General features: G+C 49.8%; 3 protein-coding genes across 5 annotated transcripts; 2 read left to right on the top strand and 1 right to left on the bottom strand.

Moving 5' to 3' along the window:
* Nucleotides 1–917: 917 nt before the first annotated feature.
* Nucleotides 918–5,861, bottom strand: SMIM3 (small integral membrane protein 3). Of its 2 annotated transcripts, none has more exons than XM_063349302.1 (2): nucleotides 4,653–5,861; nucleotides 918–1,869 (listed from the first exon to the last, which is right to left on the bottom strand). In XM_063349302.1, exon 2 carries the CDS (start codon nucleotides 1,866–1,868, stop codon nucleotides 1,689–1,691), a length of 180 nt encoding a protein of 59 aa, XP_063205372.1. In that variant the 5' UTR covers nucleotide 1,869; nucleotides 4,653–5,861; the 3' UTR covers nucleotides 918–1,688. The 2 variants fall into 2 exon arrangements, with proteins under 2 accessions (XP_063205372.1, XP_063205371.1); XM_063349301.1 differs by lacking the exon at nucleotides 4,653–5,861 and adding an exon at nucleotides 2,550–4,416.
* DCTN4 (dynactin subunit 4) lies at nucleotides 4,548–18,171 on the top strand. Of its 2 annotated transcripts, XM_063349297.1 has the most exons (14): nucleotides 4,548–4,751; nucleotides 6,511–6,581; nucleotides 7,009–7,187; nucleotides 8,115–8,158; nucleotides 8,919–9,026; nucleotides 9,639–9,659; nucleotides 10,592–10,665; nucleotides 11,010–11,122; nucleotides 12,469–12,578; nucleotides 13,635–13,708; nucleotides 14,134–14,188; nucleotides 14,677–14,784; nucleotides 15,182–15,279; nucleotides 16,264–18,171. In XM_063349297.1, exons 1-14 carry the CDS (start codon nucleotides 4,617–4,619, stop codon nucleotides 16,475–16,477), a joined length of 1,404 nt encoding a protein of 467 aa, XP_063205367.1. In that variant the 5' UTR covers nucleotides 4,548–4,616; the 3' UTR covers nucleotides 16,478–18,171. The 2 variants fall into 2 exon arrangements, with proteins under 2 accessions (XP_063205367.1, XP_063205369.1); XM_063349299.1 differs by lacking the exon at nucleotides 9,639–9,659 and having other exon boundaries at nucleotides 4,550–4,751.
* A 187-nt stretch (nucleotides 18,172–18,358) lies between these two features.
* Nucleotides 18,359–25,569, top strand: RBM22 (RNA binding motif protein 22). Its single transcript, XM_063349300.1, has 11 exons — nucleotides 18,359–18,540; nucleotides 19,152–19,205; nucleotides 20,132–20,161; nucleotides 21,195–21,327; nucleotides 21,614–21,714; nucleotides 21,901–22,073; nucleotides 22,635–22,835; nucleotides 23,352–23,516; nucleotides 23,940–24,028; nucleotides 24,569–24,700; nucleotides 25,391–25,569. The coding sequence occupies exons 1-11, from the start codon at nucleotides 18,487–18,489 to the stop codon at nucleotides 25,519–25,521; spliced, it is 1,263 nt and encodes a 420-aa protein (XP_063205370.1). The 5' UTR covers nucleotides 18,359–18,486; the 3' UTR covers nucleotides 25,522–25,569.
* Nucleotides 25,570–25,725: the final 156 nt, after the last annotated feature.

The raw sequence follows: 25,725 nt of genomic DNA, 5'->3' as shown, positions 1-25,725 counted from the left end.
CCAGCGAGGGAGGGAGAGAAGGGGAACAACAGGAAAATAACTCCGGTTATTTGTCTCAAATTCTGCAACTTGAGAGGGGGGAGAGAGAGAGAGAGAGAGAAACAACAAGCTCAAAATAAGAAATTTCTTTCTGGGCCAGGCGGGGGATACGTGTCTGCTCCCTCCCCAGCACAACCGCAGCCCACAGCTCCAGCGCAGGCGTTTCCGCTCCCCGGGGGCTGTGTCCCGGCGCCGGGCTCCCTCCCCGGGGAGGGAGGCGTTGACCCAAGGTCCTGCTTCCCTGGGAATCGCCTGCCCCTCTGGCCCCAATGCCAAAAGCAAACCCGATGCCGGCTGTCGCCGATCAAGCCGCATAGGGATGGGACACGGGGTTTCCAACGCCATGGGGCTGGTTGCTCTTTGCAGCAGAGAAAAAGGGATTTGAACAATTCCCACCAGCATCACCGCAGCGTTTCCCCGCATCCCAGCCTCATTCATCGTGTTATTTGTGACCTTTCTCGCCGTGAGTCACCAGGACTCCTGCCACACACCAGAGCCCGGCACAGGGCTGGCGGTGGGTAGCGATGCCGGTCACCTGAGTGGGAGAAAAGCAGCCACCGCCACCACCAGAAAGTCCCCAGGGATCCTTCCCACCCACTGTCTGGCAGTTGCTGCCACCATCACAGCCAGATTCAGGTTCACACCCCCAGAGCACAGGGCTGGGCTAGCAGCATGCCTCCCACGGGGCTGTGGCCGGCGGGCTCAAAGGCTGGGCAAGAACCCTGGGGACCTCGAGCCAAGGCAGTGCAGGAGGTCAGCGCAGGGAGGGTTTCTGGAGAGGCTGCAAAGTACCCTAGATCCCACCCATGGGCACCCGGACACCATCCGTAGTGTGGACAGAGCTGCACGACACGCTCACATGTAGAATAAAGTCCATTTATTTCACAGCAAGGGGCAATCTAAGCGCTTACATGGTCCATTGCCACTGCCTGGGCACAAACCCCCTGCTCGCCCGGCTTTGCCTGCCCAGACAAGGGGTGCACAGACCCCCCCGCAATGGGGCTGGTGTGCTGGCAGGAGCTGCCCACGCTCCTCTGTCTTACGAGACTCAGAGGAACCGAGCACCCCATAATGTTTTCCTACAGTTTCAGCAGATATTGGATGGAGGAGAAGCCGGTGCCAGCTGCACATCTGCTGTGCAGCCAGGATGGGCTCCGTCACCGATGTTTTTAGCCGAGTCTCCAAATGCACAACCAGAAGCCACATGCGTCTTGCTTTGCCCCTTCTTTCCCAATCACCCCAACAGCTGGGCCTCCAAAAAAGGAATAACTTTGCCGGGCATTTCCACTCCTTGCTGCTTGCCTTGGAAAAGATGGGGTCGCCAGCGAAGGCGAGACCAGTCCGCCTGCCTCATGGGAGCGAGTTGTTTCTAGCTGGACACGTCTGTAAAGTCAGACATCTCCCTGCCGGTGCCAGGGCCACCATCTCCCCGACAGTCCCTGTGAGCACGGGGGGTAAATAGGAGGCAGCGAGTTCACTCGGTGAGAGCCAGGTACAGGGCAGGTGTCTGGGTGCTGGCTCACCCCGGCTCCTGCCCATCTCTCCCCAGCTCTCGGGATGCCCCACCGGGCTCTGCAGGGTCCCCAGTATGGGATCCCATGGCTGCGGCCCCCTGCCCGGCAAGCTGGCCGTCCCTCGTCGCCTCCGCCTCACACGATGCCATTGCGTGTGGGGTGAGTCCGTACCCGATAGATGATGACGGCAGTGGCCGGGCAGAGCACCAGAGCCGTCATGATGAGGATGGTAGCCAGGATGATCAAGACGATGGCCCAGATGTCCAGGATGTGCGTGGGGAGGGCGGCGGGATCTGTAGGGTCAGAGAGGTCCATCCTGCAAGGGAGAGGCAGAGGGGTGATGGGGCAGCCCCCTCCATCCCCCCCATAGCAAAAACCCCCCTCCCATTGTTCTGAGCACCCCACTGCTTTCTCCAGGGAGATCGCTGCGGCCACATCCAGCCTTGTCCTCCGGCTCCTTTGAGGGCAAAAGGCTTTGGTAAAGGCTCCTTCAAGAAACTCCAGGATTTATAGCGTGCTTTGATGCAGCTGGATAAAAGCCCAGGGAAAAAACTTCCCTGTTAATTGCTGTTAAAGGAGCTGATGAAGCAAAGCCACAAGCGGGCATCCCGCTGGTCACTCCCCAGTGGGGTCAGCGGGTGGGAAACAGCAGGACCAAGGAACCCGGAGCCCCCCTCGTTTTGGGGGAGCCTCGCACCTCTCGAACCCCCCCCCCCCCCCCCCCGCGGTACCTCCCGCTGAGTCACGAGAGTTAATGGCTTAATTAGCACCCTTCCATGGGTCCCGCAGCTGCCCTCCAGCCGGGTGACACGACCGAGAGCCCCGGGCTGAGCCCCGACCCTGTCGCGCCCGCAGCCGTCCCAGGCTACAGCAGCCCGGGGTGGGCGGCGGCACGACGACCCCTATCGCGGGGGAGAGGCGGCGGCAGCTGCCTGCCCTGCCCGTTTTGCCCACCCTGCCCGTTCTGCCTGCCCTGCCCGCCCAGTACCTCCCTACCTGCGGCGCTGCCCGGCTCCGGCTCCGGCTCCGTCGAGCGGCGGCGGCAGGATCCTCGCCGGGGGAGGGAGCCTCCGCCCGGCCCCGCCCGACCGGCCCGGCCCGCGGGGTAACGGGGCGGGGAGGGGAAGGGAAAGGGAGGGAGGACTTTTTTTTTTTTTCTGCAGCAGGATAAAGCAAGAGCAGACTCCGGCTCATCCCCCGCCTCAGGATGGGGGTCCCACCGGGGGAGACCGTCTGGAGCCATAAGGAAGGTCTCAGGTGCCAGGGAGGCGCCGTGGGGACATTTCACTGCGTAACAGCTTAATAAAGGGCTTTGCATAGAATCACAGAATGGTTAAGAGTTGGAAGGGACCTTAAAGGTCATCTAGTTCCAGCCCCCTGCCCTGGGCAGGGACACCTCCCACCAGCCCAGGTTGCTCCAAGCCCCGTCCAACCTGGCCTTGAACCCCTCCAGGGATGGGGCAGCCACAGCTTCTCTGGGCAACCTGGGCCAGAGGCTCACCAGCCTCAAGAGTAAAGAATTTCTTCCTAATATCTAATCTAAATCTCCCCTCTTTCAGTTTAAAACCATTACCCCTCATCCTGCCAGTACACACACTGATAAAAAGTCCCTCCACAGCTTTCCTGTAGGCCTCCTTTAAGTACTGAAATGCCACTATATAAGGTCTCCCCGAAGCCTTCTCTTCTCCAGGCTGAACGCCCCCAACTCTCTCAGCCTGTCCTCACAGCAGAGGGGCTCCAGCCCTCGGATCATCTTCGTGGCCTCCTCTGGACCCGCTCCAACAGGTCCATGTCGTTCTGATGTTGGGGGCCCCAGAGCTGGATGCAGTGGCCTGTCCCGCTCCCCTGCCCCGTTCCCCTCCTGGCTCACCAAAGCAGGGCTCACGCACACTTGCCTCTGAGGCCCGGGGCAAGAGGGAAAAGCAAAACCACTGTGAGCCTCCATAAAACCCCAGCAGTGAGGCACCAGTCAGCGCTCCCCAGGGCTTTCGGGCAGCACTGATTTACAGAGGCGCAGGCAGAGAGCATCTCCGGGGAGGCAGCACACCTCAGCACGCTGGCTGGGAATGGCATTTCTGCTACCCAGTGGAATATTCCACTCTGTCGGTGATGCTGAAGAGCAAAGCCAGCAGCAGCTATTCCCAACCAGCCCCAGAAAGCAAGGTGGGATGCTGTGATCTTCCTGCTGGGACACAAGCCTAGTGTCACCTGCACTGAGACCCACACACTGCACCCTTTACCCCCACCTTTCCCAAGAAAACTTGCTGGATTCTCCATGGAGGAAACCACTACCATGTGCTCAGACACTCCTGCCTGCGGGCACTTCCCAGGCACGCAGCTTCCCGCTGCCCCCGGAGCGGTGCACAGGCAGCCAGCAGGCAGCATCCTCTCTGCCTTCCCAACGGATGCTGCTGTCGGATACAAAGCACATGGGGGTTTTATCGCGAGTGGCAGCGGATCCTCGTGGGCAGGGGTTTCCTCTGGAGCCTCACGGGCGGATTCCAGGGGCTGACACAGGCACAGCGTCCCCAGACCTCACACTTTCTCTGCAAATCCCACGATGTGGGGATGTTTGCGCTTGTCAGGATCCCGCGTTAGTGACCATGAGATTAAAGAGAAACCACCCCTTTGGGGGTATGAAGAAGTCTGGCACTTTGTGGGTTCTGAGGGGAACGTGGACAGCAAAGCAAGCGTGAGCGAAGGCTCAGGGAAAGGGAAGAGCACGGTGGAACGCGTTACAGCAGCTCTAGGATGGGTGAACAGGCCCCGGCCCTGCGCCCCCTCCCAGCCCAGGGGAGCGCCGGGGCGAGGGAACGGCCTGGCAAGGGACAGACGGGCCACGGCTCCTCTTCCCCCCCACCACGGGCATCGCTCGGTCCCGCAGGGGCACGGAGCTCGGCCACAAGCACCGGCCCAACCCACCCCAGCACCGCCCGAGGCCCACCGCCCACCGGCGGCCATTACGCGCCACCGCCTCCTCCCCCTCCCGCCGGGGTCACGTGGGCGGGGCGGCACGGTGACGTATGACGTCGGCGGCGCGGCGCCGGCCGCCCCCCTGCCAAGATGGCGTCGCTGCTGCAGTCGGAGCGGGTGCTGTACCTGGTGCGCGGCGAGAAGGAGATGCGGGCGCCGCTGTCGCAGCTGTACTTCTGCCGGTACTGCAGCGAGCTCCGCTCCCTGGAGTGCGTCTCGCACGAGGTAACGGTGGCCCGGCCGCGCCGCGCCCGTAGCGCCGGGTGGGAAGGGGCGGGACGCTGCCCTCTCCGAGCGCAGCGATTGGGTGGCTCTCCCGCCGCTCACTCGCTACCTGCCTTGCTATTGGTTGGTGGCGCGGCTAAGGGGTGGGTACAGCGATGCCTCCATGGAGCGGGATGATTGGTAGCTGATGAGGGAAGGGGCGATGGCTTGCCTTGGATTGGCTGTGCGCGCCTGTCCGTCGGCGGAATTCGAGCTCTGATTGGCTGAGGCGTGCTTACCAGGGGTGGGGCTGCTGTGAGAGGCGGCTTCCCGTCATAGAAGATGTGACCCCCCCTCTCCACGGGGCCCAGCTGGGTGGGAGCGGCCCCCCAGCGCGACCTGGACGAAACAGCGGGGTTCCCTCCCCCCCATCCCACCCCTCCGTGGGGCCAGGCCCGGCCAGCGGGGACGCCCCCACAGTCCTCCGTGGGCCCGGCCGGGGAGAACAAGGACCCCCACCCACACGCATCCCCAACGGGGCCAGGCCCGGGGTGGACAGGGACACCCATAGGCCCGCAGCGCCCCATAGGGCCCGGCGTGAGGCGAAGACCGAGCCGGGCGCTCCTGCGCCCTTCCCGGGCTTGAGCTGGTGCTGTTTCACGGGGGTGGGAGCTGCTGTCGGACGGCCCCCAGGGTTGGCCGAGATTTGCTCTGTGTGTGGGGGGGGCAGCATTTGCTATCAAAGTAACAAAACCCATGCCTTCAGCGTGCATCGTACTTATTTTGAGAATAAATTCGGGGTTGAGAGTGTTTGGTGTGAGTCTTATTTCCACCTGGATGAGATTTTTCCCCACGTTACAGGGTGGGATTTCTGCTGTAGAGGCTTTGTTCTTTGTCTGGGGATGGCTGGGGCCTTAAGCTGTAGATTATCATCAGGCTGGAGCCAGTCTGCTGGTGCGTGGGGGCCTGCCAGGAGCGCTGCTTTTGTGCAGAGCACAGGCGAGCCTTGATCCTGGCGCTGCTCGTGTGACTTCACAGGTCGTCATAATAAAATCAGTAAAATTGATTTTCTGAAAGTCTGGGTGAATTAAGAAGCTACAGTAGATGAGAAAAGCCTTAAAAGAATGACCACGCAAGCCAGATCTTAGAAGAGCTATCTCATCGGAAACATCAAAGCCTCTGAAGAGTAGGAAATGGATTTGTCACCAGCCTGCATCCGTCATGAATTCGTAATAATGTGATGAGTGCAGTCAGTCGGGCATTTCCATGTTTAACAATACATTTATTTTTCCCTTCAGAAAGGAAACTCCCTTCTTGCTGCTGTTTTTTTAATTAAAAAAATGTAGTTTGTGACAGCAGAGAGATTCAAAATGTTTTATGAAATGTATGGATTTCTGACCAGTGTAAGTACAAGTGAAGAATAAGTTTGGACATAAATGAAAAATAGTGTGCTAAAACCTGCTGTTCAAGCTGAAAAATGAAATTCTGGTAACTGCAGAAGGTCAGCACACAGTTATCCTTTTCCCATTTACTAGGCAGAGTAGTTTATTCTATCCTGACTTAGGAAAACACCTGACTTACATTATTAAAGATCAAAATCTGGCTGAGATGGGATAAGATTTCAGATACAAAATATGTCTCAAGCCTTCCCTGACTTCACCTGTCTGTTGCCAGACACAAAGCCTTGTTAAATCATGCAGTAGAGTTTTCAGGCTGCTGCCAGCATGCTCTTTAGGCAAATGTGTGCTGGGAAGTGTGAACTGACCTTCTCGTTCCTCAGGTGGACTCTCACTACTGCCCCAGCTGCCTGGAAAACATGCCTTCAGCTGAAGCCAAGCTGAAAAAAAATAGGTAAGGTTGCTTTGGCTCTTTTCATCAAGACTCCCTATTTTAACCAGCTCTTTCCTTAATCAGTGCCTGACTGTGTGTATCTGAAACTCTCTTCAAAGTTACATTGCTTTTTGTTACCTTTTAGTCAGTTTTGAGGAATAAGTGTCCTTCCATGAAGTGTCATGGCCTTTTCATGTTCTAGCTTTTTTGATGACCTGCTTTCTTAATACCAAGGGGTTTTTAGTCCCAGTATTTCTCACCATCACCATTCTTATGTTGACTCTGAACCCCTCCTGCTTCTGTTGATGGCTCTGTTGCTCTTTTTTCCTAATGCTGTTACATAGGATGGAAAGGTCTGTTAGTTTAATCTTGGTTTGCTTGCTGAGAGCATTTTCCTTGGTCTGTGATCCTTGTCAAAGCACTGTCTTAAAGACCTTCCCCTTTACAGGTGTGCCAACTGCTTTGACTGCCCCTGCTGCATGCACACCCTTTCCACTCGGGCCACGAGCATTCCTGCTCCACTCCCTGATGACCCGGCCAAGACTACCATGAAGAAAGCATATTACTTGGCCTGTGGATTTTGCCGCTGGACTTCCCGGGACGTGGGCATGGCAGACAAGTCTGTTGGTAAGTGACAGTCAAAGACAGAAAACTGAGTACCAGCAGGAGCCCAGTTTGTGTTTTGACGATAACAGATAATCAAATTAGTTTTTGACCGTACGATACACATAATAACTGTCTAGGTTTTGAGTCACAGTTGGAAATTCACAGGAAGACGGTTTGTTGCTGAAGTCTCCTCTGAAGAGTTGAGATGTTAGTGGAATGTGTGACCCACTTCCATGCCTCTGTTACCTGACTAGTGAGAAACGTGTCAAACGAGGGTTTGTTTTTAGTTGGTGTGCTCTCCTCACAGTTGAGATCTTGTTTGTGTACTTTCAGAGTCTTTGAAGCCACTCAGTCTGACAGAATAAACATCTAATTTATTTTCCATCACTTTAGTTCACTTAGGCTTATTCCAGAGTAGTTAGTGTTTGTGCTTGTTTTTTCTCTTCACGACAGCACTAGAACAAAGTTTTCATCTATTTCTTGGTGCATAAGGCATGCAGAAAATACTGTTGGGCTCCAAAAATGGGGCTGAGTAGACCAAGCAAATCCTCTGACTTCCAGTGTTGATGTAATTGAAGACTGGGAGTTGAAGATGCCGGGTCATGGGCCCCAGTAAGAGGAGAGTGTTCTTGTAAACTCATGTACCTGCTGCTAAAGTGATGCCCAGGTGCTGTTCTGAGTACCTCTCAAACAGCATTTGTGTAAAAACACAGCACAAAAGCTGGTGAAGCTCCTTCAGCCCAAACCTGCCTGTGAAAAGCTTTCTTAGGCGTGTATTTATTTGTGCAAGCATGCATGAACTTGAAGAATTGCAACGGTAAGTGTATCAGGAACAGGGAACAACATATTTCATGAGTAAAACCGAGATAGCTGAGTGTTAGATGTGATTTCTGTGTGGAGTCTGGAAATCGTCTCTTGAGGACTTTGTTTTTTCTCTTTCTTGTGCAGCTAGTGGTGGCTGGCAGGAGCCGGAGAATCCTCACACACAGAGGGTGAGTGAGGGGGAAGGCTGTGCTTAGTCTGAGACACATCAGCTAGAAAGAGCTGTTAGAGATGCCAGGCCCTCTCAGTCGTTTTTTTTCTGCATCTATATAATCCTTCAGATACCAGTTCCAGTTCCTAATCTCCACCTTGACTGAATTGAATGGAAGGAAGGGCTCTTAGAGGCTCTCCTGTGGATATCGCAGTATAAAATCTCATTTTCAGAAGAAACTCAGTTGAAAATATCGTATCTAATAGTGCTGTTAAAATGACACTACTGAATATGCTGCGTATGTATGTGAAAAAAGCTGTTTTCCAATCAAGAGTGTGTCTAGGATCTGGAAAACAGAGCTGCACCTTTACTGCCCTTCCCTGTCACCAGTTAGGACTCTACGCTAAATGCGATTAGCCCCAGTGGGGGGGAAAGATGCTCTTTGCTCCACTAATCCAAATTGCTCAGTTTTGGCCACGTGACGTTACTCTGTCCAGTCATGGAAAATGGGTGAACAAAGTCTCAGTTGCCTAACTGTGAAGTGAGGGTTGGACACTGCTCTCCGATAGATGTCATTCCCAAAGGAGGGGCAGTTTGTCACCCGCAGCGTGGGTTAAGACACACAGACTTCTTTAATGCATATCCTTCAAAATCCAGATAGTTCTAGGAGCAGAGTGAAACAAGTAGCAGGAACCCCAGCTTGTTCACAAACAAATACTGCAGCCGGTCTGGCATTTGTTCCCCACTCACTGGGTGTCTGTTCCTTTTCATCCCTCCAGATTAACAAACTGGTAGAGTACTACCAGCAGTTGGCCCAGAAGGAGAAGATTGAGCGGGACCGGAAGAAGCTGGTGCGGCGCCGAAACTACATGCCCCTGGCCTTTTCGGTGAGCTGGGAGTACAGTGTTCTCAGAGCAGGAAAAGTGATGCACAGCTACCTCAGCTTGGAAAATTAGATAGTTGGTAGCACAACAGGGCTACTCAGCTTTTTTTTTTTTTTTTTTTAATTGAGAACAGTGTGAAGAAAATGTGCTAGGGCACATGGTTTCTTTAGGGACAGGCAGTTTTACACACATTGTTGTGTATTGCATTGCCTCTTTCTCTAATAGTCCTCTCTGATAATGCCAAGAGGGTTTATATTTGCTGTGCAAAGGAGTATGTTATCCAGCAGTGAAACGCAATGCAACCGCAGTTGCAGTACCAGTGGTAGCTCTTTCTCAGGACAGCTGCGTACCACAGCTCAGTAACAGTTAGATCAGGATTGTCTGGCACTTTTCTGCATGAAGCCTCAACTGAAATTAACTTTAAGGCTTGGTTGCGGCCTGAATGACTTGTTTATTGTAACTGGCAGGTAAATGCTTACTTTGTTTAGCTGGGTGACTCTGCATATGCTTGCTACTTCTCAATTAACTGTGCTTGCTCTGTGCCCTTGCTTGTGTCTTATGGCTGCATTTTTTGTCTCCGTTGCTACCTGCTGCTATTTTGGGGGCTCTCCACAGCAACACACTATACACGTAGTGGTAAGTCTTTTCACGGTTTCTGCTGGTGTTAAAGCTCTCATGGTACCAACTGAAGGGCAGTAACAGATCCTACTCCTCACCTTGCCTCAGGGCCTCTGGCTTGGATGTGCCTAGAACAAATGCACATGAAGGCTAATGAGTTAGAGGGTAACATCTGTTACAAAACAATATTTTTTGTTAGCTTAGAGACAGGGCAGTGTCTTTGGGTAAGTAACACACACTTGGAAAGCAGTCCTTCACAAAGCTTGGTTGAGACGCAGCCGTGTGTCTGCCGAAGGCAAATGGCACTAGCATTACTCTTCTGATCCATGAAGAATAACGAGGGTAGGCTGATACTCCGATTTCTCATTTGGACAGAATTCAGGTTTTCACTCCTGCCCAGAAGAAAGATTTCTGCCTCCAAGCACCCTGTTCAGCTGTAGAAAGCTGAGGAGTAGCTCAGCTCTTCCTGCCAATTGGTGGTGCCAGGCATCACCTGTAGGTGATGAAACTTGTTGTAGGTCGAACCTTCCGGCTGCTTCTAGTGGTGCTACAGAGCATTTCAGATGGATGCATACCCACATCGACCCAGTTCTTTTGGCAGTTGAGCTCTCACTCTGCACTACTTGACAAGCAGTTGCTCTGAAGAGAAGATCAAGGGAAAAATGTGTCAGTAGTGCAGGCTGGTGATTTAAGGAAAGAGCAAAAGCTTTCTAAGCAGTAGCCACCTATATCTGTCTCTCCCGTTGCAGTGCGGTGGTAATTATTTTCTCTTTACTAACAGTTTGAGCAGAAGAAAAAAGTCTTGGGAAGCACTGAATACCTTTCCCTTTTTGCTTTCCTTTGCTTGTCTCCCTATGCTTGTCATGCAGCTCAAAGGATGAGTTTGCAGTAGGTCTTTTTGTCCTGGCAGGAAGCAGGCCTGAAGCTGACAGTTCCTTTTTTCCTTGTAGGACAAATATGGCTTGGGAACCAGGCTTCAACGCCAGAGGCCCGGAGCACCGATCAGTGCCCTCGCTGGACTCTCGTGAGTCTCAGGGTTGGGGTTGTCTTTGCGGAGGTGTAGGCAAGAGAGCAATAAAGCAACTTCAGAAAGATGATGAGCCATATTAGCAGATAGCAGGGAAAGGAGCTTTCTTCTTTGGAGCATTAGAGAGGTGTCAAATCCCCAGGCATCTCTGTGCAGCTGCTCCAGGTGTTTTGCTTTCTGATAGTAGCAACAAGTGACTGCTTACCTCTTTCTGCAGTTACTATTGTCTTGCAGTCTCAGCTCCCGCTGCCTTCTGTGTTATAATACAGTTACTGCTGTTGCTGTCGGCCAGAGCACGTGTGCTGTATTTTATGACTGAGTTGTCCCTTACTTTGCTTCAGGCTGAAAGAAGGAGAGGACCAGAAGGAGATCAAAATTGAGCCAGCTGACGCAGTGGAAGAAGTGGAACCTCTTCCTGAGGATTACTACACAAGACCGATCAATCTGACAGAAGGTAACACCTTAATATTCTGTCACCTTTTGCCCTTACGTTTTATAACAGGGGCAGTGCCTGGAAACTTGTCAGTGGGGTTCCTAACGGCCTGAGGTTTTAGTAATTTTTATGCTGGGATTGAAACGGTGGGACATTTGTGACTTTTTTAAATGGTAACTTTGAACGTGGCCTCAGCTTCATGTTGTACACAGAAAGCTCAGAGACAAGTACGTCAGGCCTCTTAACAGTTGTTTAATTTTCTTGCTAACTTTTAATTTCTCTGCATGTAAAGTGTCAACTTTTGAATGGAGAAAAGAGTTGACGTCCTTTTTCAAATAATAGCAGGAAATAAGGAAGTAGCTGAGCTACTGGGGAGTTGGAACCAAAACTGAACTCTTAAGTAACAATTGCGCATTACTTTGACATCAGCTTGGAACAACTTGCGTACACTTGCCACTTATTTAGCTGGCTCATGATTTAATCAGCAAATATTGTAAATTGGTCAATGAAACTTCAGAGTCAATGGGATAAAACAGCAGGTAAAGGAAGAGATGTGGACTTCCTGCTGAGGTGACTCCAAGTTGTACAGATGTGCTTGGTAGTCCTGCAGGCCTACAAAGTCCGCCAATATTAATTAATTCATGAAAGGTTCACGGAAAGGGGGAGGTTATCTTGGTCTCCTTTTCTCATGAGACTGTCAGCATTGTGAGAGTATGATGTTGGTAAAGAAGACAACTTTCGTGGTTCCACACAGTGAGGGAAAGGCTGCCAGGTGGCTTACTGCCTGTTAGACACTGGGGACAGCAAGGAACCTAGGTTTTGGGAGAAACCCATGGGAGGTTTGGCTGCTGGAGTTCTTTGCCTTGGGAACTATGTAGTCACTAATTCCGTGCGTGAGTCTGAGTTATGCAAGCTCCTTGCTGAGAAGCTGTGTATTGTACTCATGCAGCACCCAGCTGTGAGGGTAACAAAGCTATGAAAACTCATTTGCCCTTGGGAGGGAAAGAATTTATTTTCTAGATGATTACAAAATTCTGTTTCCACCCCAGCTGAGCTTTGAATAGAGATCAAAGTTTCTTGTTTCTCCTGGGCTGGCACTGATATTGCTCTAGTGTTACTGTGCCCAGTGAGGGCAGCCCTTTCTGCAACTCGTACCTTCTATTCATGCACTACTGGAAACAGCGGTACTTGCCAGTGGCTTCTGAATTATTGGGTGTGGGTGAAATTAAGTTTCGTGGAGATTGTAGCATGTCCACACACTGTGCACGGCATACTTGCTCTCAGGCCAGTGCACGTGTCCAGTCTAGCTCGAGTTTCAGGGCCTGGATGAGACATTAATTTGGTCTTGCTTTCTGTTGTGCACCCAGTGACGACTCTGCGTCAGCGTCTGCTGCAGCCTGACTTCCAGCCGATCTGTGCTTCCCAACTCTACCCACGTCATAAGCATCTCCTGATCAAACGCTCGCTGCGCTGTCGGGTAGGTAATTAAATACAAAAAAGTGCTTTTACTAGGCCCACAGAACTTGGATTGTGGGAAATGGGCTGTGTATTTCTTTTTGAAAGAAACTGCTCAAATGCTTCTGGGTGTTGAAAGTCCACAACCAAATTACTGGTAACAGCATTAGGAGACGAGGGAGGCTGTCACATTTCTGACGTGATGAAAATTGTGAAAGGGGGACAACATTGTCAAAGATGCATAAAGATACAAAGGTGGGTTCGCATAAGAGTCTCTGTGCTCTGTGCAGCCAAAGGATCATAGAAGGCTGCCAGTACGGGCAGAATTAAAAAATTTCTCCTAATACTAAAGACAAAAATCAAGTCAGCAAACAAACTATTAGTGAGAGGCAGTGCAGAATACTGAAGATGCCCTTAGAGCGAAGGCAGAAAGAGGATATTTCAAACAAGAAAAGCAGAGAGCTGGGAAGTGAAGGTAGATAGGAATTAAATTCAAGTTCTGCTGTTGGCTTGCTTACGTGGTCTTCAAAAAGCTGCTTCCTTTCTCAGTGAAACAGGAATATTTATCTAGTTCCCAGAGAATAATACAGCAATACTCTTCTAAGTGTTTGAGATGTAGAATGCTTTGCAAATGCAGAATATTTTCTCAGTAGTAAGTAATGTCAGGCTGAGCCTACGTTTGAAGAGTAGCCTGTAAGGAGATCAGTCTTGAGTTCCAGCTTTTTGGGTTTTTTTTAATGGATTCTGGAGTGTCAGTCAAAGGGCTTGTGGGTATTTGTGCTTTCTTCCTGTTGCAGTCAGTGAGCATCTGAGTATTTTTAACTGGGTTCCAAATCTCTTGTTTCTGAGATTGCGCTGATATTGCTGAGTATGAGCAACGTCAGATTGCTCTGACATTTTCAAGAGTATCAATAACTTGACGCAGCAGTGGCTACACACACCCCAAGGTAGTTTTTGTCTGTGCTGTGCTAGAAGCCATTAGTGCCGTGGCTAGTGGCATGGTGCTTGTAGCTCTGATTGTTTTGGTTTGTGATTGCACACTGTCTTTGTGGGCTGACTAAAGTATGTTTGTCTCTAGAAATGTGAACATAACCTGAGCAAACCAGAATTTAATCCAACATCTATCAAATTCAAGATCCAGCTGGTTGCTGTGTAAGTAAGATATGGGGGCTGGGGAGAACAACCGCCTATCTGTGCTTTGTTAATGCCTTCTGTTTTCATTTCTTTTGTTCTCTTGATTTGATCTCTCGTATGATTGTGTCATATCTTAGGATGGCGTAATCACCTTTTTAATATATACACCTTATCTGTAGTAGGTTTGTGTCCTGATCTACTAAGAAGTTTAGAGTGTGCTTGAAGATTTCAGCAGTTTGAAAAAGACATCGCATGCTGTGCCAGCCCCGCACAGTAACGGGAGTTTGTAGGATTAGGCGCTTATAGCAAAAAGGCGCTTCATTTTTCTGTTTAATGTAAGCTAAGCTCTAATGGAATTGAAAAGTTAGCTGGATGGCTGTGAAGAGGCAGGTTACAGACAGCAACACAGTCTGTCACGGTCATTTGCTTTGTTCTTGTTGCAGTAACTATATCCCTGAAGTGAGAATCATGTCTATTCCCAACCTGCGCTACATGAAGGTCAGTACTTTTTTTCCAGAAATGTCTTAGGGTGAGACACAGCCGGGAGGTGTGGATGTGGGATCCTTTTGCAAGATGACATGGTGTGATGATTGTTCCCCGAGGGCTTTGCTCACTGCATTTAGAGAGGGTACGGAGTTCAAGGGAGTGGTCGGAATAACATGGCATGTACTTGTCGCTCTGCGTGAGCAGATTACTGTGCAGTGTTACGTTTGGCATCACAGCCACACGCCAATATCTGAAGAATAAAAGGTGTGGATTTGAGATCTTGGCTAGATGCCAAAGATGTGTCTGTCTTCTATTAAGAGAGAGTGCTGCATGGTGTTGGCACCTTTCTTACAGGCTGGGGATGTTGCCTAATCATCCCTTGAGCGTGTGTGATGCAATTTTTTGAAGGTGTTGATCAGTCACAGAAGATGGAGGTGCTAACAGTAATGATGAATTTTAGAGTAACTGCTTCCTGAACTGCGATTCCTGAATCTCCCCAGGAGAGCCAAGTCCTGCTGACTCTGACCAATCCAGTGGAGAACATCACACATGTCACACTGCTGGAGTGTGAGGAAGGAGACCCTGACAACATCAACAGCACTGCCAAGGTATTGTACCCTCCTGCTGCGTGACCCCAGGCCTCCCCAAGGCTTTCCACTCCCATTTGTCCTTCCACAGGTCACACATTTCGTATGTGCTTCGCTCGCTGCTGACTGTGTTGCATTTTCCTCCCTAGAACTTAAATGACTGTTACCAATGTAAACCTTAGCTGATAAAGTGTTTTGAAATTGTGTCTTTTTGTTGAGATACAGAACCCAAGGGAGAAATACATAATTTCACTGGTAGAGTGGTAACCAGGTGGTACCAGAGCAGAGGAAAGCCCAGGATGAATCACTTTTCTGTTAAACCATAGCAAAGCAGCTCTCAGAAGGGGATGGCGCTCTGCTGCTCGCAGTGTAGGTGATGATCAGTGCTGAAAAGCTTCTTTTCTCCGTGCCGTTTCAGGTGGCAGTTCCTCCCAAGGAGCTTATTCTGGCTGGCAAAGACGCTGCGGCAGAATATGATGAGCTGGCAGAGCCTCAAGACTTCCAGGATGACCCTGAGTGAGTGTTGTCTGTTCTGTGGGGATCCTGTCCCTTAAATACTTGGCGTTTCAATCAAGTGACTTCCTTTCCTCTCTGTCTTCAGCATGTTTGTTTTGGGGTTTTTTTAAGGTTTTCTTGGGGGAGATTGGTTTTTTTTTTGGGGGGGTTCAGATATCGGCAATGCAAATCTTTCTGCTTGTGGACTATTCAGGAGACATTCATTCCCTTTGAGGCAAGATGTGCTGTTACAGCAGTTGAGTTATGGGTGGTGGTACTAATTCTCTCCAGGAATACTCTGCGTAATCCTTTCCTGTGCAAGCAGAGGGTTCGTGGCAGTGGTGAGAACTGCGCAGTAGGGTCTGTGACGGAGTTGCCTCCAGCCTTCCAAATGGACTATGTTCTGCAGCCTCTTACAGAGCGACTTGAGCCGTGGACTGTGTCCCTTCCCTGTTGCATGGCTGGGTACACAACTCCCACACCCAAAGCAGGCGTGTTCTGTTTGACGGATGTGCCGGCAGCTGCCAGCGTAAAGGGGGGCACCCACGTTCTGACCGTGGGGCAGGAGGGGCTGTGGGCCTCCCTTCCCCCGCCCCAAAAAGAGCAGTGGGGAGTAGAGCAAGAGGTAACGGGCACAAACTTGAACATGGGAAGCTCCATCTAAACGTGAGAAGGAAGTTCTTTCCTTTGAGGGTGCCAGAGCACTGGAACAGGCTGCCCAGAGAGGTGGTGGAGTCTCCATCTCTGGAGACATTCCAAACCCACCTGGACGCGTTCCTGTGCCACCTGCTCTGGGTCACCCTGCTCTGGCAGGGGGTTGGACTAGATGATCTCCTTCCAACCCTGACCATTCTGTGAGTTAGCTAGAAACCAGGGCAGCTCTTCTAGCCGGGCATATTCAACTATAAACTCAGCATCCCTATTACATGGTGTTGGAATAAATCTCTGAGAACGATTGTTTGAGAACTTGGCTGACCCAGCGTTCTTTTGTTTTCTGCCTTGCAGCGTTATTGCCTTCAGAAAAGCCAACAAGGTAGGAGTTTTCATCAAGGTCACCCCGCAGAAAGAGGAGGGCGAAGTGACCGTGAGTTTCAAGATGAAGCACGAATTTAAAAACCTCGCTGCTCCAATCCGGCCCAGCGAGGATGGCGAGCACACCTCTGAGGTCATCTGGCTCACCCATCACGTGGAGCTCAGCCTCGGCCCAGTGCTCCCATAAAGGCTCCCACCGCGTGCGCCCCGAGGGCTTGGCCGCAGGATGGACCGTGCGGGTGGAGGAGGCACCTGGTGAAACGTTCTGCGAGAGCTCCTTTGTGATGTGTGGCTGTGTGCCACGGGCCCCGGCCGGGCCGCCGGGAGGTGGCTGAGGGTGCCGTGGTTTGGGATGGTTTGTTCTCTCTCCCCTTGTCGTTAGTGCCCACTAACCACCGCTCCGCTTCCCCTCGCCGCCACGGGCTACTTTAACTTGCAGCACGTCTTTCAGCACGGAGAAAGGTCTCCCTTTCTCCAGATTTGCACTACACCTGCCTGAATTTGGCTTTATCAACAGAAAAGAACCCTTATTGTTTCTTTTTTCTTCATGTCAGCCCACAAACCTGATGTTACATACTTGATAGACAACAAATTCTTTTTCACGCAGAGCTATGCACTTCCCGAACGAACGTTTTAGGAGGTGGCTGTGCCTGCTGCGTTATTGGCAAATTATTTGCAGCAGCACGATGCGCTCTCTCTTAGCTTTCTGCTTTCCCATAGGATACCTCAGCTGTGGGGGACTGGGATGTACAACCCTGCCACTCCAGTGTACGTCGCTTGCTTAGCTGAGGTGATGGATCTGTTTTCACAAAGGAAATGATCGGTTTTGCCTTTAAACTCAAAATGTTGTGTGCCGTAGTGTCGGTGGATTGGATTGTCAGCCCGCAGTGATGTAGGTGGATGCGGTAGCACGCTGCGAGCTGGGAATCCAGGTCCTGGCACAGCTCTTGATGCTCCGGAGGGGCTGCCTGGCAGTCTTCACGTCAATTAACGTGTGTTAATAGGGGTAGCGATCAGAGTATGAAACCTGGGGAGTTAGGATTAGAGCTGGTAGACATAAAACTAGAGATGATGTTTGAGTTCTTTTTCCAGTCGGGGTGGGTGGGACAGAGGTGTAAAGGTGGAAAGGCAGTTATACATTAACTAGCGTACACCCTAGCATGAGGTGATTTATCCGGGGTGTAATTTGGCTGTAGTCCGAGCTAAAATGGGTAATTAAAAGCAGCGTATCCAGGATACTGAATTAACCGCACTGCTTAGCGCGAGTGGCTCTTCCCACAGCGCGTTCCCGGTTTAGTCACTGCCCTCTGTGACATTCCTGGTGGCCTGTGCTTTGCTGGGAAAGGCTGGATTGCCGTCTGGCCCCTCGTTCCTCCAGGCGGGATGAGGCTCCCCCCGGCCATTGCCCCCGTGGCCCCCGCGGCTGGGACCCTGCAGCCGGTCCCAGCCCAGCCAGGCCATGCAATGACCACTTGGCATAGGTCCCGCAGGGATGTGCATGAGTTTTGGAGATGTGGTTCGCAGTTGGTGTCCGGTGACAGCGTCTGCTGCCACGTCACCGGGGACCGCAGCGCTCACCCTTCGGCCACCATTTCTCCTCCGCCGGTAGCCAAAATCGCTGCTACACTTGCCACACTGATGTGAGCCTTCGGGGGTGCGCGGTTCCTCACTGAAAACAAAAAGGTGCGTTGGTTTATGATATTGTGAGTGGGCTAATTATCTCGGTAAGTGTGTGTGACACCCCCCGCCGCCCCCCCGTAGGTGCTGTAGGCCATAGCAGAGGTGTCGGTGTCCCCGCCTCGCCCCCTCCCTGACGGCGGCTGTTGCCTTGCTGCTTGACGTCGTGTAGTGACCTTCAATAAAGCAAACGTGGCTCTCGGATTCTGTGCGCTGCGGCTCATTAGATAATAATAATTAAAAAAAAAAAAAGCTCGAACACCGCACCCCCCTCCCGCTTCTAATGGTCTCGTCCGCCCGCCCTCTCCCCCCCTCCGCATGGTTCCGCCCGTCCCGTCCCTTAGCTGAGCTCTGTGGTTCGCCGTGCCAAGAGCGCCCCCCGCCCTCTCCGTGACCGCGCGTCTCTCGTCCTCGTTGGCGGAAGTAGCGTCACTTCCGGGCACTGCCGCCTGCCGGGAAGGAGGCGGAGCGGCGCGGCGGCTTCCGGCGGCTGAGGGGAGCGGAGCGGCGCCCGCCGCCATGTCGACGTCGCTGGGTTCCAACACCTACAACCGGCAGAATTGGGAAGACGCGGTGAGCCCCGGGGGCGGCAGAGAGGGTGTGTGGTGTACGGGGAGGCCCTTGGGGCTGGGCCGGGACCTCCCCGCCGTCCCCCCTTCCGGGAAGGCGCTGCCGCCGTTTCCCAGACCCTCCCTACGGGCAGTGCAGGCTGGAAAAGGGAACGGGCTGCCCTGGGCGGCCCCCCCGCGGCGGGTGTGGGGTGTCTGGTGGCTGACGGGGAGGGGGGGGGTCTCACGGCAGCTGTGGGGCTGAGCGGGGCCCGCCGTGAGCCCGCGGCCGCGGTCCGTGGAGCTGAGGCCTCTCCTGGGTGGGCGCAGTGCGAACAATAGATGCTGAAGGGTGATGGGGGATGTGTGTGTGTCATCTGCCGCAGTCGGGTCCCTGAATAGCGAAGATCTCAATAATTTTGTTTAAGTTTTACTTCAAACTAGAATAGCCAGCAGGTCGCGGTGTTTTCATAATACAGGCCTTGCATCGTGCTCGTAGCAATCCCAATGGCTGTTTTTGAGTGACTCTTTTTGCATTTTTGAGTCTGATTAGTTTAGCTGGGTTGCGTTACTACAGGAACTGATTTGAATGCCATTTCGATGATTCCTGATTTTCTTTTTTCTTGCTTGGTTCAGGATTTCCCTATTCTGTGCCAGACATGTCTTGGAGAAAACCCATATATTCGAATGGTATGTGCCCGTTTGACCATACAGTCCTTTCCTCTGTGTTGGCCCTAGAACTGCTGAGTTTCAGGGACTAAAATAAGCCTGCCTGCAGGAGGAGATGCTGAGATGCACTTGTACCCCTAATTAGTTGGTTCTGCACAACAGAATTTGGTTCCGGCCATTGTTGGTGTGTGATGTCATATCATTAGGTATGCGATTTAAGAATAAATCAGTCAAAAAGGAGAACAAGATGATATAGTCTAATGTCGAGAGTGTAGGAGATACTAGAAAAGAGAGCTTTGGTACTGGTAGATTGTGGGAAGTAGAGAACAATGAGCTGATGAAATATTTAAATAAGTTAAAACTGTCTTATGAAGTCTGTCTGATGGTTATTTCAATTCTTGATTGTTTACCTTGGTTTCCTCTGTGCAATATGAGTCAGTCTCCTTACATTACTTTTCTCTGTGCTCAGTCCAGTTGAGTATGACCTACATTTACATTATCTTTCCTTCACATTTCCATTCCACCAACTTTGCTGAGGGAGATCATGATACTTTTGTGAAACATAACCGTACTGCTGGTATAGGTGGTGTTTCAAAACCTGCTCATTTCCATGACTGACTTCATGTTACATCATCTTTGCTTTAAAATAGCTATTAATATTCTATTTCATTCTTGCCTTTCATCAGTACATGAGGTGGAGTTTTATCATACTGTCTTTTAATGAATGTTTCTAAAACGAAAATGGATTGAGAGTTTTTCAGGACTTTTTTTTGGTTTTGTCCTGTTGACCTGCCAAGGTTTAAGCCCAAAACATGGGGGTGGGTGAGTCTAAATGCAGCATAATTAGGAAAAAACCACTGTTCTGTAACGTCAATTATGTCTTTCATGTTTTATGTTGAATTAATGGTATTTTATATTTTCTTTTGTTGTTTTTTATTATTTTTCAGACCAAAGAAAAATATGGGAAAGAATGCAAGGTATGTTTGTTTTCTTTTCAAGAACAAACATCTGAATTGGCGCATGTCTAGGAATATTAAATTTCAGTGTTAAAAAAAATGTCTGTCAGCTTCAGAAAATTGATTATCTGGGTTAACAACTTAAATTGTTTATGTAACCACATACATTTTTAGGTCAGTCTACTGTGTGCTTTATTAGACACAGCCAGTTAGCCTTAAAGTAGTAAAATTATTGAAGACTGTTCAGACGAGCTTAGGATTTGGTCATGTTTATCAGGATTAGGTTTTATTAATATTGTTGTACTATATTTGAAGGTATTTCATCATTTTAAATGATCTCATATTTTCTCTTGCAAGTTTACTTTTACTCGTAAGTGGTGTATAAATAATGAGAGTTTAGTTTTCACTGTATGTTACTCATGGCTGGGTGATGATTTGTGTTAGCTGTCTAAGAAGTAAGCCATGTTTATTTCTAAGCAAGAAATATTTAGTGTTGTCTTGACTGAGAGAAATTCAAGAGGTTTTTTGCCCCTTTTATCAATTGTCATCTGTGGTAGGGAGAAGGTATGTGCTGAAATCTTGCTTCCCTTCCTCAAACCGTACATGCAGCAGAAGCAGATGCATTGTTCCACCGGGTAAGATAGAGGCCAGTAGTTTTCTTCTGGGCCAAAAGTCTCATAACCTCTCACTGGGCTTGCTGCTACGCTGGTGACAGATTTAGAAATAATTGGTAATTTAATAGCTCTATACTGACATCTCCCGGAATGATGGAGAATTTGTTTTTCCTTTGAGTAGGTCTGCTTTCAGCATTCGAGTTATTGTACTAAATAAAAAAAAAAAAAAACCCAAGGAAAAAACATTCCTAAAACTTTCTCCTGTCAAAGTAAGGCACCAATATTTCTTGAGATCTGAACGTTAGCACTAAGATGAAGAAGTTGTGTTTATGATTTAAAGACATTAGGTGTGTTTGGATTTTAAGTTTCTGTGCAAGAACCAGAATGGTAACTTCACTACTGTGCGATAGCGATCCAAGTGTCAACCTTCTGTCTTTCAGATTTGTGCCAGGCCTTTCACAGTATTTCGCTGGTGCCCTGGTGTTCGTATGCGTTTCAAGAAAACAGAAGTATGTCAGACATGCAGCAAGCTGAAGAACGTCTGTCAGACCTGCCTGCTTGACCTGGAATATGGTGCGTACCAAAAAACGTAAACTAAGAGGAAAAGCTGGTCGACTTGCCCCTGAAATAGAAGGTGTTGAAATGTCTTTAGATGTGTGCATGTAATTGGTGCGGTTGTCTCTGGACGATGGAACAAGTCTTGATGATCACGTCTCTTCAGGGGTTCAGGGGCCGCGTGTTATACCTGAGCAGTAGATGAGTTATCTCTGGCTAATGCAGGTTGCAGTAACTATTTCTGCTCTTTCAACTCGTGCTTCATGCAGATTTGTTACTTTTTCTTTTTTTTGTTTCATTCTAGGTTTGCCTATTCAAGTTCGGGATGCAGGACTCTCCCTTAAGGATGAAATGCCGAAGTCTGATGTCAATAAAGAGTACTACACTCAGAACATGGAACGAGAGGTAAGAAAGTGTAGTTACAATCACGCTCTGCGTGTGTGCATGTGTATAGGGGAGGAAAGGGGCCAAATTCACTTTTATGAAAAGGAATTACTTGGCTCATCTTAAAATCCTTTGCTTGCTCTGAATCTGTGCGTTAGTTTTCAATTATGATAAAAATCTTGTCATTTCCTTCTAACTGCTGTTCAGATATCCAATTCTGATGGCACCAGACCAGTTGGTGCACTGGGAAAAGCTACTTCCACCAGTGACATGCTGCTGAAGCTGGCTCGGACCACTCCTTACTATAAACGCAACCGTCCTCACATCTGTTCCTTCTGGGTGAAAGGAGAATGCAAGAGAGGAGAAGAGTGTCCCTACAGGTACAGACACAGCTTAAACAGTTAATCTGTTCACTACAGTCAGATACAGCTCCCTTGGGGTTCGAAGAACAGGAAATGCTGCAGTGGGCAGGAGACACAACGCTGTGACTGGGGTCAATGCAATCAGTTGTCACGCAGCGACAGTGAACGAATTTTTGTTGTGGCGAGTTCGTTTGTGAGGAATTAGCTGCGTGGTCTTGTAGTGTTTTGCTGAAGCAGTGACTGCAGCTCTTCTCTGGCATAGTTCATTTTTTCCCTTCGTGGCGTCAGTCCCCTCAATCAGAGATCTTTGTATTTGAACAAGAGGCCTTTTGAAATCCAGCTCTTGTGTTTTGTAGCGCTGAATGCTGAGCTGCTGTCAGAAGTGCCATTCATTCAGAACTTGAGGCAGTCCTGGCTGCAATTTAACTTCTCCGGGCTTTTTTTTGGCATGTTTATATGAACAGGGTTAAGCATACAAGCAACCAGAGGCCTTTAGAAGGGAAGGCAGCAGTTAATAGTCATTTTAATCTGATGCAGCTGTGACTGGTGTTATAAAATGCTTTGTTTGCTGAACCTTAGACACGAGAAACCTACAGATCCAGATGATCCGCTGGCTGATCAGAACATCAAAGATCGTTACTATGGAATTAACGATCCTGTGGCTGATAAACTTCTGAAGCGAGCGTCAACCATGCCTCGTCTAGACCCCCCTGACGACAAGACTATTACTACACTGTATGTTGGAGGGCTTGGAGATACTATCACTGAATCAGATCTCAGGTGCGTTGCTGAATTTGTATTGCCTTTGCCTTTTTATTTGGTGCTTTGATTACTGCTCATCTCGAAGTGCAGAAATCTCTCTTGCAAGGAAAAAAACGAGTCTGGCTTTTAGTTTTCCTTAATAGGGGACCGGTTGGTGGGCAAGTGCAGAGGAGTGCCAGCTTGTTGGAGAACAGATAAACAGGCACATTTCAAATGCTTTGATTAAAATTTCTCTCTTTAGGGATGAGTCATCCTTCTGAGCTGTTGAGGATACTGTGTTTCACTTTTTACAAGGAAGTCCCCTCACCTCTCTCTAGCTAGCTGCTGAGAAAAGCTGTTATGGAGTTTTTATTGCTCCATAATTGCACAGCGGGGCAAGAGACTTGATTTCTAATGGTTAGTCTGAACTGGTGACGGAGAAAAGAAAGGATCTGAGCATATCTGTTTCAGCACATGATGAGATCCTACTCTGCTTTGTACCCTGCGGCTACGAAGAGTCAGGTTTCGTAATGATTTTTTTTTTTCCCCACACAGAAATCACTTCTACCAGTTTGGGGAGATTCGGACAATAACTGTAGTGCAGAGGCAACAGTGTGCTTTCATCCAGTTTGCCACCCGGCAAGCTGCGGAAGTGGCTGCTGAGAAATCCTTCAACAAACTCATTGTCAATGGTCGCAGGCTCAATGTCAAATGGGGAAGGTGAGTGCGGGGTGAGGAAGCCTTGGGGATGCTGCCGCAAGGTTCTTCATTCAGTTTATGCAGTCTTGATGAGCAGGACTGGATGTTAAGTTGGAGTAGATGCTGACTTGATAAATATTTGGGCTCCTGTTACGGTTTGTTTTTCTTTCAGCAGTGGGATTTGGGTTGGAGATTGCACAAATTGTGTAAGGGGTTTCCTGGTTGAGTGTTATGGATGAGTTTCTGTAGGTTTGCGTTTATTTTAGCTATCATAAACACTGTTTGCATGCTTTGTACCAGCTGTCTCTGATATTCTGTGCATTTTTCATCTTTGGCCTGAAGCAATGGATCTGGAGTAGATAATCTGAAACTTTTGTGGTGTGAATATATCTGCTTATCCTGCCTTTTCTCATCCTTGTCCTAAAACGTTTGTCTGATTTTTAGGTCCCAGGCAGCAAGAGGAAAAGAAAAGGACAAGGAAGGTACTACAGAATCTGGGATAAAGCTGGAGCCAGTTCCAGGACTTCCCGGAGGTGAGGGACTTGTTTTAATCTCTGAAACACTTAATGCTGACCTGCTTCCATGGGAGAGGCTGGTGTTAAACCTCTGAGAGCAGTAACAGAGATCAGGACGGCAGAGGCACTGGTGAGCCCAGAGTGGGCAGCTACACAGTAGGTTTGTGGCGGATCCAACTAGGATGGGAGGTGAGCTTTGTCTAGAAGCAAATTCTTGATGAAAAGAGAGTTCTTTATGTGATGAGTGAAAAGTTAATGCTGAATTAAGTTACTTAGGTCTGAGATACTGGCAACCCATGCTTTTCAAGGCTTGGTTAATGTTTTTCTAATCCACTGAGTGTTGTATGATGGAAAAAACAAAGCTGGTTTCGGGTGAAGAAAAATGGTGACTGTTCCGGAGTTTCAGTGCAGTCCTGCTTCTCTCTCCGGTTTGTACGTACAAGAGTAGCAGCAGTTTGCTCTTGTGGAAGAGCTGATCGTGCCTCCTCTCTGAAGGCAGATACCTCTGCGTGTCATGACTGAGAGATTTTCCATAACCACTGTATACTTTTTCTGCAGCTCTCCCCCCTCCTCCAGCTGCAGAAGAGGAGGCTTCTGCAAATTACTTCAACCTACCTCCAAGTGGCCCTCCAGCCGTGGTTAACATTGCCTTGCCACCTCCTCCTGGCATTGCTCCGCCACCGCCTCCAGGTACTCATGTTTCCCCTTCAAGGGGGGGTGTCTAACTTGGTGTTAGAGGATCTAGTCCCCCTTGCTCGGCTGCACCGTGCCCTGAGTTGATTTTCCTCATCCCCCGTCATACAGTGTAAACCGATGATCTAAAATGAGCTGTCAGCACAGTTTAATTAAACCGAGCTGCCTGTTGTGGTATGTGTTTATTCACTTGCAAATTCTCAGGCACGTCAGAGATCCCTGTTACTGGTACTGAGACCTACTCAGTGCTTTTGCTGGCTGGGTAAATGCCACATCGGCCTGAACTTCAAAGGGTAATTCTGCACCTGGTTCGATGCCAGCCTGTGTTTGGCTCTGTGTATGTATCTGTCCAGAAACCCTTTTTTTTTATGGGATGTCAGTATCTTGTGGATGCATTTGCTTTGCTCCACATTTGAGTAGAAACCACTTGCTTTGGCGTTACAGACGCCTGCCCAGTCCCCCCACTGGCTGTTATCTGTGAGTAAGGATGTGTGTTGGGTAAGGATTGCGCCTGCTTGTGCTGGAAAGAGGGGAAGGAGTTTGGGGTTTTGAGGAGTCGTGGGAGATGGTCACCTTTCTAAGGCACAGCTGTGAGCCAGCTGTTTTCCGCCAGTAGTTTCAAGCAGTAGTGCATCTGCATTGCCTGTTCTGTTGCTTTGCCTGAAGCTGCCAACTTTGTTTCTGCAGGTTTCGGACCACACATGTTCCACGCCATGGGGCCCCCGCCTCCCTTCATGAGAGCCCCGGGCCCCATTCACTACCCCTCTCAAGATCCCCAGAGGATGGGTGCCCACGCGGGAAAGCACAGCAGCCCCTAGCACGTTGTGCCACCCTCATCGTTTAATTAAAAGTTATTTTCTAGTTACCATGGTAGCGCCGTATGTTGAGCTGTGGGTGAGCTAGAGAAGCCTTATTTCCCTGCTTGCAGACACTGGGCAGGCTGAGCTCCGTGTCTCCGCTAGCTGATCGGATCGTTGATACATCCCAGATCTTTCATGTAGTGTTGAGGGGTGGGAGGGGCA

Source organism: Chroicocephalus ridibundus, chromosome 11 (assembly GCF_963924245.1).
Source record: "Chroicocephalus ridibundus chromosome 11, bChrRid1.1, whole genome shotgun sequence".
Lineage (NCBI taxonomy): Eukaryota > Metazoa > Chordata > Aves > Charadriiformes > Laridae > Chroicocephalus > Chroicocephalus ridibundus.
The sequence above is the reverse complement of the archived record's forward strand: the minus strand, read 5'-3'. Positions and strand labels throughout refer to the sequence as shown.

Excerpts from the sequence above, each read along its gene's own strand:
- SMIM3 (XM_063349302.1), bottom strand. The coding sequence starts at position 1,868 with ATGGACCTCTCTGACCCTACAGATCCCGCCGCCCTCCCCACGCACATC.
- RBM22 (XM_063349300.1), top strand. The coding sequence starts at position 18,487 with ATGTCGACGTCGCTGGGTTCCAACACCTACAACCGGCAGAATTGGGAA. Across the intron at positions 18,541-19,151 it reads GGCAGAATTGGGAAGACGCG|GATTTCCCTATTCTGTGCCA; the intron begins GTGAGCCCCGGG and ends TGCTTGGTTCAG. Across the intron at positions 21,715-21,900 it reads CTCAGAACATGGAACGAGAG|ATATCCAATTCTGATGGCAC; the intron begins GTAAGAAAGTGT and ends ACTGCTGTTCAG.
- DCTN4 (XM_063349297.1), top strand. The coding sequence starts at position 4,617 with ATGGCGTCGCTGCTGCAGTCGGAGCGGGTGCTGTACCTGGTGCGCGGC. Across the intron at positions 4,752-6,510 it reads TGGAGTGCGTCTCGCACGAG|GTGGACTCTCACTACTGCCC; the intron begins GTAACGGTGGCC and ends CTCGTTCCTCAG. Across the intron at positions 9,027-9,638 it reads ACATGCCCCTGGCCTTTTCG|CAACACACTATACACGTAGT; the intron begins GTGAGCTGGGAG and ends GGCTCTCCACAG.